This window comes from Carcharodon carcharias, chromosome 2 (genome assembly GCF_017639515.1).
Source record: "Carcharodon carcharias isolate sCarCar2 chromosome 2, sCarCar2.pri, whole genome shotgun sequence".
Classification (NCBI taxonomy): Eukaryota; Metazoa; Chordata; class Chondrichthyes; order Lamniformes; family Lamnidae; genus Carcharodon; species Carcharodon carcharias.
Window position 1 is genome coordinate 231,179,946 of NC_054468.1, and position 12,719 is coordinate 231,192,664.

Genomic DNA, 12,719 nt, shown 5'->3' on the forward strand with positions numbered 1-12,719 from the left:
AAATACTGGTTATGCCTCAGTTGAAGTAATGTGTCCACTTCTGAGCACCACACTTTAGGAAGGATGTCAGGACCTTGAAGAGGGGGCAGAGGAGATTTACCAGAATGGTAAAAGAGCTGAGGGACTTCAGTTATATTGAGAGGTTAATTGGTTTATTCCCTGGAACTTTGCAGATTGGGAGGTGGACTAACTGAGATCACTTTGGGAATTGTTCTCCTTTGAGCAGAAAAGATTAAGGAAAGTTTTAACAGAGCTTCAAAATTATGAATGGTTTTGATAGAGTAAATAAGGCAAAGCCTTTTCGACTAGTAGAATTCTAAGTAGCCAGAGAATAGAGATTTAAGAAAACTAGCATCAAAACCAACAAAGATGAGAATTTGTCTTTTTACACATCAATTTGTTACAATCTAGAATGCACTGCCAGAAAGGGGGTGGAAAACAGATTCAACAGTAATTTTCAAAAGATAACTGAATAAATACTTGAAAAGGAAAAAATTTACAACAATTTGGGGAAAAAGCAAGAGAGGGGGGGTAATTGGCTAGATTGATCAAATGAGTCTGAGAACCTTAGCTGTGTCCTTAGTTAAGAGAGCCAGCAATTACTTTTCTGTTGAAATTTCCGTGGGATCATGAAGAATTATGCTATTTGGTGTCAAGGTGAGCTATCGTAATCAGAACAATCCAACACTTTAATCCTTAGTTTTATGGAACTGGCCTCAATCAGTGAAGTGCTGGAATGTACAAAGTGCTATAACTGAGTTGGGGATCATTTGAAAAGGCCAACCAGCCTGGAAAGTTCACAATGTGGATATAAGGCAAGAACTCATCAGTGATGCTCCCTCCACTGTTTCTGACTCTTAAGCCCCGATTTTAACCTGACCTCCCTACTTGAACATGGTGTGGGGAGGGATGGAGTCAAACACCTGATTTACAATGCAGTTAATTTTAAGTCCCACTGAACAGATCAGACGAAGAGGCCAATGGATTAGCTTCCCAAAGGTCAACAGAAGAAATGGAGAAACGTAATGACGAGGAGTTGAAACTATTGAATATTGCTACTTGTGGAGGCATTCAGAATAATTGTGTTGACCTTCGTGTTCACCCATGAGAGTGCAAAGTATCCAGAGGAATGAACAAGCCATCATCAAGATCTTTGTCATCTTTGGTAAGAATAAAGGATGGAAATCCTTAGGTGTACATCTGTCCAGTAGAGAGATAGAAATGGCAACTGTGGATGGGTGTTACTGTGTGGGGTTGGAGGGGTGGGGGAAGAGAATATGAGGCCAAGGCAGTGGGATAAACAAAGATTGATGCAAAGGAACCAAAACCTTAAATACAATGCAGCCCGAAAACCTAGCAAAACTGAGGCAAGGTCCCAACCCCCAGCTGATATGCGAACCTTTAGGGATGTGTTAACTCGGCCCCTTCACATCTTGCAACTCCCCATCCAGTCACAAGAAGTGATTTTGAGAGAAACCATCTGCTAGGAAGATTAGTCTGCACTTTCACAGAATTTGAGTACTTAATGGTGAAATATTTTGTCTGCTGAGCTCATTAAAGCTCCCCAAGGCACGTTCCAGCGTTTTGACGGACTCTGCTACAAAGCCCACTTGGTTTCTATACTTAAGCCGTATGCTTTCAACTGACTAATCCTGGCCATGACAGTACACAGTACTGCAAACTACATACCGTTATGACAAGACCAGAAGATATTTATTGTTTTAACTTCAGAAGATTTATATACTCCATGGAAAAGTGGCAAACGCACAAGGATAACAATTTTGTTTGCCCAGTTTGCATGAACATTTAAATTTGCGCTTCTCTTATTTTTGGTCAAATTTCTTTTTGACCCCCAGCTTCCATCTGATTGAGAAGCCAGGATTGCCATGTAGCAGTAGAGAGGAACATCCATCATGCCATTGATATATCCAGGGGACTGCACATAATCTCACTTCCCCTCTCTTCAGCCAGTGTCAGAACTTTTATTGCCAAAAACTGATTGTGTTATTTGAAAGGAGAAGCAATAGTCAGTTGTTGCACTAAAATGGTGTTGGCTGGAACTCATTTGGGAGCACAATTGCTTCAGAGTCAGGCAGTGCATTCCAGATCACTGTGTAAGAAAAAATCTTCTTCTCCCCTCTGATTTTGATGCCAGCTATCTTAAATCTGTGTACCCTGGTTACTGACCTTGCTTCTAGTGGAAACAGTTTCTCCTTACTTAAGTTACATAAACACTTCATAACTTTGAACACCCCTGTTAAATCTCCACCTAACCCTTTCTTCTCTAAGGAGTGTGAATCTTGAGTGATCAGCGGTAGATCACTCCTTAATCTCCTAAACTCAATTGAATACAAGCCAAGTTTATTCAGCCTGTACTCATAATTTAAATTTCTAAATCTAGTTTCTTTGCATTGAACTAGATTGGTCCATTGTCAAGTAGCTGACAGAGAGAAAGAAACAGGGAAAATTATCTCATCATCCAGAAAGTAAAATGAAGCAATGCTTTTGGTTTTATCATTCTTGAAATGTGGACATCACTGGCAAGGCCTGTAGCATTTCATTGTCTACCCCAAATTGCCCTTGAGTAGATGGTGGTGAACTGCCTCCTTGAACCGCTGCAGTCCAGGTGGTGTAGGTGCACCCAGAGTGCTGTTAGGGAGGGAGCCCTAGGTTTTTGACCCAGTAAAGGAATGGTAATATAATTCCAAGTCAGGATGGTGTGTGACTTGGAGGGGAGCTTTCAGGTAGTGATGTTCCCATGCATCTGCTGCCCTTGTCCTTCTAATTGGTAGCAGCTGCAGGTGCTGTTAGGTGTTGTTGAAGGAGCCTTGCTGAGTTGCTGATAACTCAGATAATGACATGTGACTGTATAGCAAATCTGTTTTCCTCCCTAACCATAAATTGGTGAAACTCATTTATTCATCTTAAACATCACTAATTAAACATACTCTAAATTGCAGTCCTGTACTCAACCAACTGAAATGTTCAGCGCTATTAAGCCAGTTATAGTGTAATATTTTAAATTTGCACAGTTTTTCTACTTTTCTTTTACTCTTTGTACCTCTTTCTGTGCCAAACACTATTTCTGACCAAGAGTTGAACTAGGAGACCTGAACCTAGCTCCTACCAAAGCTATCAATACAAAAAACACCTAGGGCAAGCAAAAAGTCATTCAGCCCATCAAATCCAATCCACCCAGAGTTTGAGTCTATTATTTCCTCACCTTGCCATACACTTTTGATTTCCTGCCTTAAGGAATATTATATACTATCATTGACCTCCTGTGGAAAAAGCCCCAATGGTACCATGAAATAACTCTACAAACCTTAATCCTGCTCATCAGCAGATATTGAACAAGCTAAATTTAAAGCTAATGATTGACGTTGAATCAACTATCTGAGCATTTTTCCATATCTTCCCTATCCTGGGGAAAATGCATTTTTATAATCTCTCACTTTGCGTGGGGTTTGTGAATTTTTACTTTACATGTACTGTCACCCTGTACTTACTATTTATTCCCACCTCCGCTATTCCTTTCATTGGCAATTATTTCAGCTGTACAAACAGGCCCAGGAATGGCTCTTGCACCAGGCTTTCCTTTGCTGTGAGATAAACACCTGATTATCACTTGCTGCCACCACCGCCCCCCACCACATCCCCGCTGTAGCGCTACCACTAAAGCTGAGAATTACCTTTAAATTGAAACCACAGGTGTCAAGGTACCATGCACCATATTGGGACACAGCATGTTGCCAACTTTCTGTATCGCTATTTTTAAAAAATTATTCTTGGCATATTGATGTTGAGGCTGGTATCTATTATCCATCCCTAGTTATCCTGAACTAAACAGCTTGCCGACCACTTCAGAAAGTAGTGAAGACGTCAACTGCATCAGTATGGGACTGGAGTCACATATAGTCTGGATCAGATAAGGACATTAGTGAACCAGTTGGGTCATTTTTACAGATGCCAGATTTTTTTTTTAAATAAAAGCTGAATTCAAATTCTTAAAGTGCCATGGTGGAATTTGAAGTCACAATCCCTGGATTATTAGTCCAGGTTTCTAGAATCAAGTTCAGTAACGTAACCACTACATGACAGTATTGAGTTGTGATTACGGCAGCAAAAGAAAAAAAACAGGCTTGTGCGTCGTTCAAGGCTAAAAATATTCAGCCACCCCTTTTGTGAGTGCACAAGATAGTCTGCAAAGAAACCGCATCAATCCTTACATTCAATTTATCCAAGGTTTATCGAGTGCTTACAATTAGGCTGTTAAAAGGGGGAGTGATATCATGACCATTAGTCAAGAGGGAAAAAATGTAAAACCGTTCCATTTTCCATGCTGGCCCTAGTTATTTAGTGATCATTCCATAATTTGCAAAATCTTGCCGAGATCCCAAGAGGCTATACGCTGGAGTCGGTTGAAGCTCCTCTTAGTTCTGGTTTTGCCAGCTGCAATAAGGATGACTCTCGATCCTGATCTCCTCATTCAACAGCATTTTGCCAAAAAAAACCCTTGCAGAATCAGCTCTTCTTGATTCAATTTCTTTGAAACAATGCAGACAGCGCTTTCCACATTTCAGGGTCAAGTCTTGAAACACAGATTCCCACCCACTTTCACCACCACCCCCCCACCACCCCACCCCCCCACCACTCCCACCTTCCCACCTCCTTCCTTCTCTCTGTGGGATGATTTTTCGCAATCTAATTCTTCTAAACAACTCACTCTGTATAACTGAGTTCTTTTATAAATATTCTAATTTCTCTCCCAATGGTGCTGACAGTTACTGAGGTTTCCTTTAAGATAATCCCTCTGTGACTTCGGCCGAGTTGCCATTCATCCAAATTGCCAAGTCCAAGCCCAGGTATTAAATTTTAGCAAAGTATTTATTTTTTATTCTTTATTCATTCTGGGACTGTGGGTTTGTTGGCATTTATTGCCCACTCATAGTTGCTAGTTTGATGCAACTGAGGGGGACTTGGTAACACATTTAAGAGGGTATTTAAGAGCTAACCACATTGCAGCTTGTCTTTAGTCACATCTGGACCACAGCAAGTAAGCACAGAAGGTCCTTACCTGGTCTTCTCCTAAAGGATATTAGTGAACCAGATGGGTTTTTAATGGAGATTTGACAGCTTCAGGGTCACTTTTATTGGTGCCAGCTCTTTATTTCCAGGTTTTTTTTTAAAACTAAAGTCAAGTTATCAAACTGCTATGTTAGGGCTTGAACTCAGAATTAACAGCAATGATAACTGGACAGCGATCAGGATCAGGGGCTCTGATCCATTGTAATACCCTAACTACCAACATGACTGTGGTAGTTTGGTTTTAAAGACTTTACCAAGTTTTAACCAGCTTAACTGAATCATTCAACGCTTTAAGATCCCAGCCAGAACCTTATGTTGAATAAGCGGGAGCCCGCCTGACCTGAAATAGCGAAATAACGGGAAAAGACATTGAACGTGCATCCTGACGTCTTTACACTCGTGCGCAACATTACAGTCAGCGGGCATGCGCAGGAGTTGGACGTGTGCCCGCTGACAATTAAGCAGCAATTAAGCCCATGGAGGCAATTATTAGAGATTTTATGTGGCCCGTGCGCTTTTACAGCTGGCAGCCGGGCCAATCGCCCAGGTAGCCTTTACATTTCCGCTTCATATTCAAAGCAGGACGGGATAAAATGTCTGGGATGAAATAAAATAAATGATGTTTGAGGGTTGAGGTGTTATGAATTCTGCTGCCAATTGCTTGAATTTGCATTACAGGTAGAGTTGGTGGCATTTTTTTTGCAAATTTCATTGGAATAGTACTGCAAAGGTGTATCAAAGGATAATTAATCAAATGGATAAGTGCAGTTGAAGTACAGATGAGTCAGGCTCCAGGGACTGAATGGTTTCATGTTCCTTTACCTGTGTGATACTATGTTACCATACAGTCCAAGTTCAATCTTCCTCAGTTATCATTCCCTGGAACCCAATGCTCACTGACCTATATTGGCTTCTAGTCCAACAATGCTTCAACTATAGAATTCTTATGAAATGGGCAGCACTTGCTGAGCAACCCTCAGCACACTAATAGCAACACTAATGGCCAATTTAAGATAATCGTTGAGCTCATAATGTGGCTCATTTATGCTTGCCAGAAGTAACATACATTCATACACGGGGACCCGTTCTCTGCAAACAAACGGAATACGTTCAATTCTTGTGCCTTTTTGAATTACCAGGCAGCTTGGGGAGCCATTGCTTGCCTGTTACTTTCTCCATGGCAATGCCTCAGCCAATCAGAATTGACTTGCCAACCAATCAGCATTCCTTTTCTCCTGTAGTATAAATCATTGTGCTTGTTTGAAATTTGGCATTCTTGTGTTCGTCCTGATGAGTGCAAGATGAGAAGCTTCAGCAACACTCTGTTCAGTAATGTAAAAGTTCTAGTGTACAGACCAGTTATCATCATCATACTCCTGCACTGCAGTGAGACCTGGACTGTGTATTAGCAACACATAAGCCACTGCCACATCTTCCAGATTCAATGGGAGAAACATTGAACAAATGCTATTGTCCTTTTAAAAGCTAGCTCCACAAGCATTCAGGCAAAACTCCTGAAAAATCAACTTTGATGGACTGGACATTGTGTCCAGATGATGGAAAAGTGTCTCCCCAGTCAGGTCCTGTTTTCTCAACTCTCAAATCGCCAATGTTCCAGGGGGGCACAAAGACAATGCTTCAAAGACACCCTTATGCATAGCAGCATTAACATTACTGACTGGGAGGAGCTTGCTACTTATCATTCAACATGGTGACAACTTGTCCATCAAGCTGCATCACACTTTGTCTCGCAATGTCTTAAATGATCAGGCAGAGAGGTGACAGGCAGGAAAGAAAGGGAAGCAAATCCTGCACTCTGGATCCCACTACCTCATGGGATATCTTGTCTCATGTGTCCAAAGATCTGCGGGTCAAGAATCAGCCTGTTCAGTCACATGAAGACCCATGGCAGGAACTCACAGCCCTGAGTAGACATCACCCTCAAATCAAAGGACAGCGGACAACATAGAAAAAAATGTCCACGTGTGGAAGAGCCCAAAACTAGGGTTGATAAATATAAGATAGTCACTAATAAATTCAATAGGGAATTCAGGAAAGTTGATTAGAATGTGGAACTCGCTTTCATAGAGAGATGTTGAGGCCAATCTGATGGGTGCATTTAAAGGGAAGCTGAATAAACACAAGGGAGAAAGGAATTGAAGAAAATGTTGATAGGGTTAGAAGAAGAGGGATGGAAGGAGGCTCATGTGGAGCATAAACACCGGCATAGAGCAGTTGAGCTGAATGGGCTGTTTCTGTTCTGTATATTCTATTTAACTCTACATAATATATGGCATGTGCAGTTACGTCACTTGTGATATAATGCCAGCTGCTTATGAGTCCCTCTCCAACTGCTAATGCAATGTCAAAACTCTCAGAGTGCAATGTATCTGCTGTATGTAACAGCTCCCTGGGAGAGCATTCTCAACATAACACTTACTTCACTCTTGAAAGATGCCATGAAAAAAGCATTTGAATTATGGCAGTTAGCATGAAACTTTTTTTTTTTAATTCTCTTCTCTTCTAATTTTACCTCCAGCCTCAGTTTAAGCGCTTTGCTGCCTGATCCACAAAGGCTTTGCATCGCTTTCATGACTTTTTTGGTTTTCAAGATCCAGACACACAGGCTCATACACACACGCACACAAGCTCCCATACACATACACAATGCACACACTCAAAATCTCACATACAAATGCGCGTGCTTACATGTGCACACACATGCACAAACTCGCACAAACATACACCTGGTAAAAGCGCATGTGGAAGTGCATGCACAAAAACATACCACTCACACTCTCACTTCACATTATAATGGGATCACCCCAGAACTCTCAACAGATATTGCATGCAGATCTTTATGAAAGTGAATGTCATACAAGTTTAACTCATTATAATTTAGGAAATACTCAGCTGAGTTTTACTTGAAGATGATAACTTTCTTTTGCCTGTTCTTAGTGACAGCCTGGCTCAGTTTGAAATCTCAGAACTAGGAATCATCGGATCAAGCTCCACCTGAGGGCTTCAGTCTATAATTCATCCCTTAGTAAGGGACTGCTGTGTGCTTGGGATGTTGTTTGTGAGATGCTCTGTCTGATAGTTCAGGTAGAGACAAAGGATCTTTACCAATTGCTAAGGCATCTTTCTGAAGGAGAGCAGGGGAGTTGCCTTGCCCAACACTCATACCTCCATCATTTTAAACATTAACTCCTTCCACCACTGACGCACAGTAGCAGCCGTGTGTACCATCTGCAAGATGCACTGCAGCAATTCACCAAGGCTCCTTTAACAGCACCTTCCAAACCTGCAACTTCTACCATCTAGAAGGACAAGGGCAGCAAATGCATAGGAACATGACCACCTGTGAGTTCCCCTCCAAGCCAAACACCACCCTAACTTGGAACTATATCGCTATTACTTCACTGTTGCTGGGTCAAAATCCTGCAACTCCCTCTCTAACAGCACTGTGGGTGTACCTACACCACAGGGACTTCAGCAGCTCAAGGCAGCGGCTCACCACCACCTTCATTGCATTTTGATGCGGACATGATAGGCTGAAGGGCGTCATTTTTCCATGCTATAAAACTCTATGATATAGCGCTTTTCAGGCCCATTGTATGTCTCAAAGTGCTTTAACGTCAAGAAGTATTTTTTTTTGAAGTGTAGTCACTGGCGTAATGTAGAAAATACAGCAGCCAATTTGTGCTCTGCAAACTCCCACAAACAGATAATCTGTTTTTGTGATGTCAATGAGGCATAAACATTGGTCGGGACACTGAGGAGAACAGCCCTGCTCTTCTTCAAAATAGTGCCACGAATCTTTTACACGTATCTGAGAGAGTAGGCAAAGCTTCAGGTTAATGTCTCATCCAAAAGACTGTAGCTCCGCCAGTGCAGCACTCTCTCAGTACAGCACTGGAGTGTCAGTCTGAATATTTGTACTCAGGTCCTGGGGTGGGACTTGAACCCAGAGCCTTGAGACTCAGAAACAAGAGTGCTCCCAACTTAAGTTGAAGCTGGCACAGTAGAAACTACAAGTCTTTCTTCTGTGCCCTTTTGTATCGCACTGAAACTTGAAATTTGTCAAAATGCAGCAGGAAAAAGTTGTTCCCAATCACTTTCATGTTGTATAGCAATGTGCATATCTGAGACTGAAAGGAGCAGATTAAGGGTGTCATCTGTCTGGTTTTGGGCTGGACAACTAACATTTTTTCCCAGAAATGTCTAAAATGTACAATATTTTATCTTTTTAAACAGAAATCCATTTCACCAAGACCCAGATTGCCCTCTGCTGCTTTTTCTGTTGTCTCCAGGAGTTCCCCCATTCTGCACCCCCTAAGAATCTGATAGTTTGAAGCAGTTCTTAAGGATTGTCATGCCTCTACTCTCCAATAGTGACTTCTTTTCTCTCGTCTCCTATCACTAGGCTTTACTCCAGTCTATATCCCCTGTCCCACTATGCTGTGTCTTACAGCTCCATTTTCAGCCTCTCACTCTGCCCGACATCCCTGCTCCCACTCCTTATGTCTCCATAACTCCAAACTATGACCTGCTCCTTGCTATTAAATTGTAATTTTTGGCAGGTAAAGTTGTTAAAAGATTCAAAGGGTGACAATTACTAAATTTCAGTAACAATAACTGCATAATTTTCCACTCATCCCTTTCTATTGTCTAACACATTGCTTGCCTGTACATATGTTACATATTAGAACACAATCATCTAACACAGAACTTCAGCTGATTTCATAGACAATAAGTTTTAAATTTGGATGGTTTGCAACATCCAGGGATGTAGCAACCATCTTGAAATAATTCCAGGGGCCCTTTACTTGTTTGCCTATATTGCTGTAAAGTTTATAAAGGATGGTTTAATTCAGTTCAGCAGGGTTCCTGGTAGTCTCTTACAGCCAGTGTGTTCCTGGCTTCTGAATCGTCCTCCTTCTACCTACAAAACTGAGACCATGGAAACTTCATGCTAAGAAGGCAGCCTGTCAAAGTGGTCAAATATATGACATAATTCCATACTTCTGCCTCATTTACTCTTGGAGGAGTTGAGTGTAGGGCAAGATTTTTCAGAATCTTACTTCAAAGGGCTAACTGAACTGGGTACGGTTCATGATAGAATTGACTGAATGTGGTCTTGATGTGATGTTTATGCTTTTTATGTGTGTTCATCTAGTGAGGGATTAATAATTGTTGCATAATAACTTGGTCTATTGAGCGATTGTCAGAAAAAGAGATATGAGTATTAATTGTTCCAGGGGATCTTGCAATTGTTGGGTATGATAACCAGCAGTAAATGCCTGGCTTTTTTTATTTTCTTTTGGAAATTGTTTTGTATCTACAGCAGAGTGCACCGGATGGACTGTAACATTCAGAATGTGACCGACTCAAAAGACTCTGGCATTTATGTTATGTGTGCCATGCGTTGCATCCCGAGCTGTTTTCTTGACAGCTTTTTTCGTCATGGGTGGTTTGTCGTTGCCTTCCACTCTTGGGCCAGGGCAAGGAGGCAGGTCCTATGTCTATCTTGGACAGAATGGGAATTAAGCACACACTGTTGGCATTATTCTGAACCACATTATAGCTTTCTAGCCAACTGAGCTAACTGGCCACCCTTTGTTGCCTTTATGCCACTGTATAATATGCTATGATTCTAACAAGATGATTAAACTCATCCCAAATATTTATTACTTTCATATATTTTTGTAAACTGTACCTTCTTTAGTGGTGCCTTGCCCAGTGAGCGGGTGACCAACAAGAGTTCGATACTCGGGTACAATCTTCACCAAATACTTTGTGTCAGGGAGCAGATTGCCTAGGGTTGTCCTTGTCTCCAGCCCTCCAACAGTCAATTCCTTTCTCTCCCCGCCAATGACTGGGCTGTACTCTAGTCTGTATCGAAGAACACTCCCTGGAGCAGCTGTCCAGCTGACCTTGAAACTATCCGCGGTTTCATCAAATACCTCCAAGTTACTCGGTGATCCGAACTCTATGAGAGAACATAGAAAAGCAGCGTTGTTAAGACCAAGGAAAACATAACACAGGCTATACTGAAAGGGGCAGCAGCACTTGCTGGTTGAGGACCTGGATAGGTAGAATGAGGCAAAATCAAAATCACTTATTCACGTTTCACAAAATGTGGACAATTGTTGCTACTCATGGATCAGGATGAACTAAAGAAATCAGAATATTACTGGGCACGTTAATGAACAGACAGTGATGGTTCAGATTTTGAGTCAGCTGCCATTTAGCTTTAATTCGACATCTCAATTAAAATCCTTAAATATAGAACTTCGCCCAAAGTGTCCTGTATATCCAAGTAAAAACTGGTTCCATTCACAAATTTATTTGCTCCTCAAGACCAGATCCAGTAAGCACAACGTATTGCTTCACAGACCTTGCCGATTACGCCTTAAGGTTTTACAAAAACCTTGGCAGCCTGTTCAATGACCAATGATTTAGTCCTCCACAAATAGATTTAAGAATGGGACCCTCTATATAGTCACATCACTGGGGTTTAATTTTAGAAAGTTAGATTTTGAGTGTCACATACTGATAAAGCATCCATAGCCAAGGTATAAAATATTTTATTGAAAGATATTACAGGATGTTTCCTGCTCTGCTACATATTATATAGAATTTACAGCACAGAAGCAGGACATGTGGCTCAACTGGTCCATACTGGTGTTTGTGCTCCACACAAGCCTCTTCCCTCCCTCATTTCACTCTGTCAGCATAACCTTCCATTCCTTTCTCTCTTGTAAGCCTATCTAGCTTTCCCTTAAATGTATTGTGGCTATTTACCTCAACTACTCCTTGTGTAGAAAGTTCTACATTGTCACAACTCTCCGAAAAAAGAAGTTTCCCCCGAAGTCCCGATCTATTTTGTTAGTGACTATCTTATATTTATAGTCAGTTGTTTCTGGACTCCCCACAGGTGGAAACATTTTTTTTATTCCATGATTACACTGCTACACATCCACATACAATTTCAAAGGATTAGTTGGGGATAAAGCAAGCAAAGTGCATTTATACTTTACGATGGTTCCATGTTCTAGCAAATGACGTTAATATTTACAATATTAACTTTAAATTGAATTAGCCAAAGCAGTGAACATCTGATATTGTTAAAATGTGGCCTTCCATTAAAAAATGGATCATAGAATTTATAGCAGAGGTGGTGGTCATTTGGCCCATTGTGCCTGTGCCAACTCTTTGAAAGAGCTATCCAATTGATCCCACTCCCACTGCTCTCTTTCCCCATAATCCTGCAACTTCTTCCTGTTCAGGTCTATTTCCCTTTAGCTAGCTGCTTAGCTGTCCAAGCCTGAGATCCTTTCTGTATTCTTATGTAACCCTAAACAAGCAATCAGGTGAAGGCTATAGAGTGCTCAAACACTGTCCTAGGATATGACTCTATACTGTTGTGTAACCCTTAAGCTAATGCAATGGATTTGACCAAATGCTGGAACAACATAATGCGCAATTCCCCATGTGATCATAGAGTACCTCAGAGCCTTAGTGACAAATTACAGTCAGCGTATTAAGCTGCAGTGCTAGAGTGTGAAGGTACATTCGAGGCTTCTCTCACTGACTGTTTCATGACTTATGTATGATGTTCGAATGAT

At 41.3% G+C, this 12,719-nt stretch overlaps 1 protein-coding gene across 2 annotated transcripts in view; it reads right to left on the reverse strand.

Moving 5' to 3' along the window:
* Positions 1-12,719, reverse strand: part of LOC121289991 (collagen alpha-1(XII) chain-like) — a 278,622-nt gene that overhangs the window by 214,460 nt on the left and 51,443 nt on the right. Inside the window, exon 12 of one of the 2 annotated variants that reach the window (XM_041210101.1) lies at positions 10,808-11,080. The exons of the other annotated variant lie outside the window; for it this stretch is intronic. Within the exon in view, the coding sequence (XP_041066035.1) occupies positions 10,808-11,080 (273 nt within the window). The remainder of the gene's footprint in view (positions 1-10,807; positions 11,081-12,719) is intronic. 2 annotated transcript variants of the gene reach the window in all.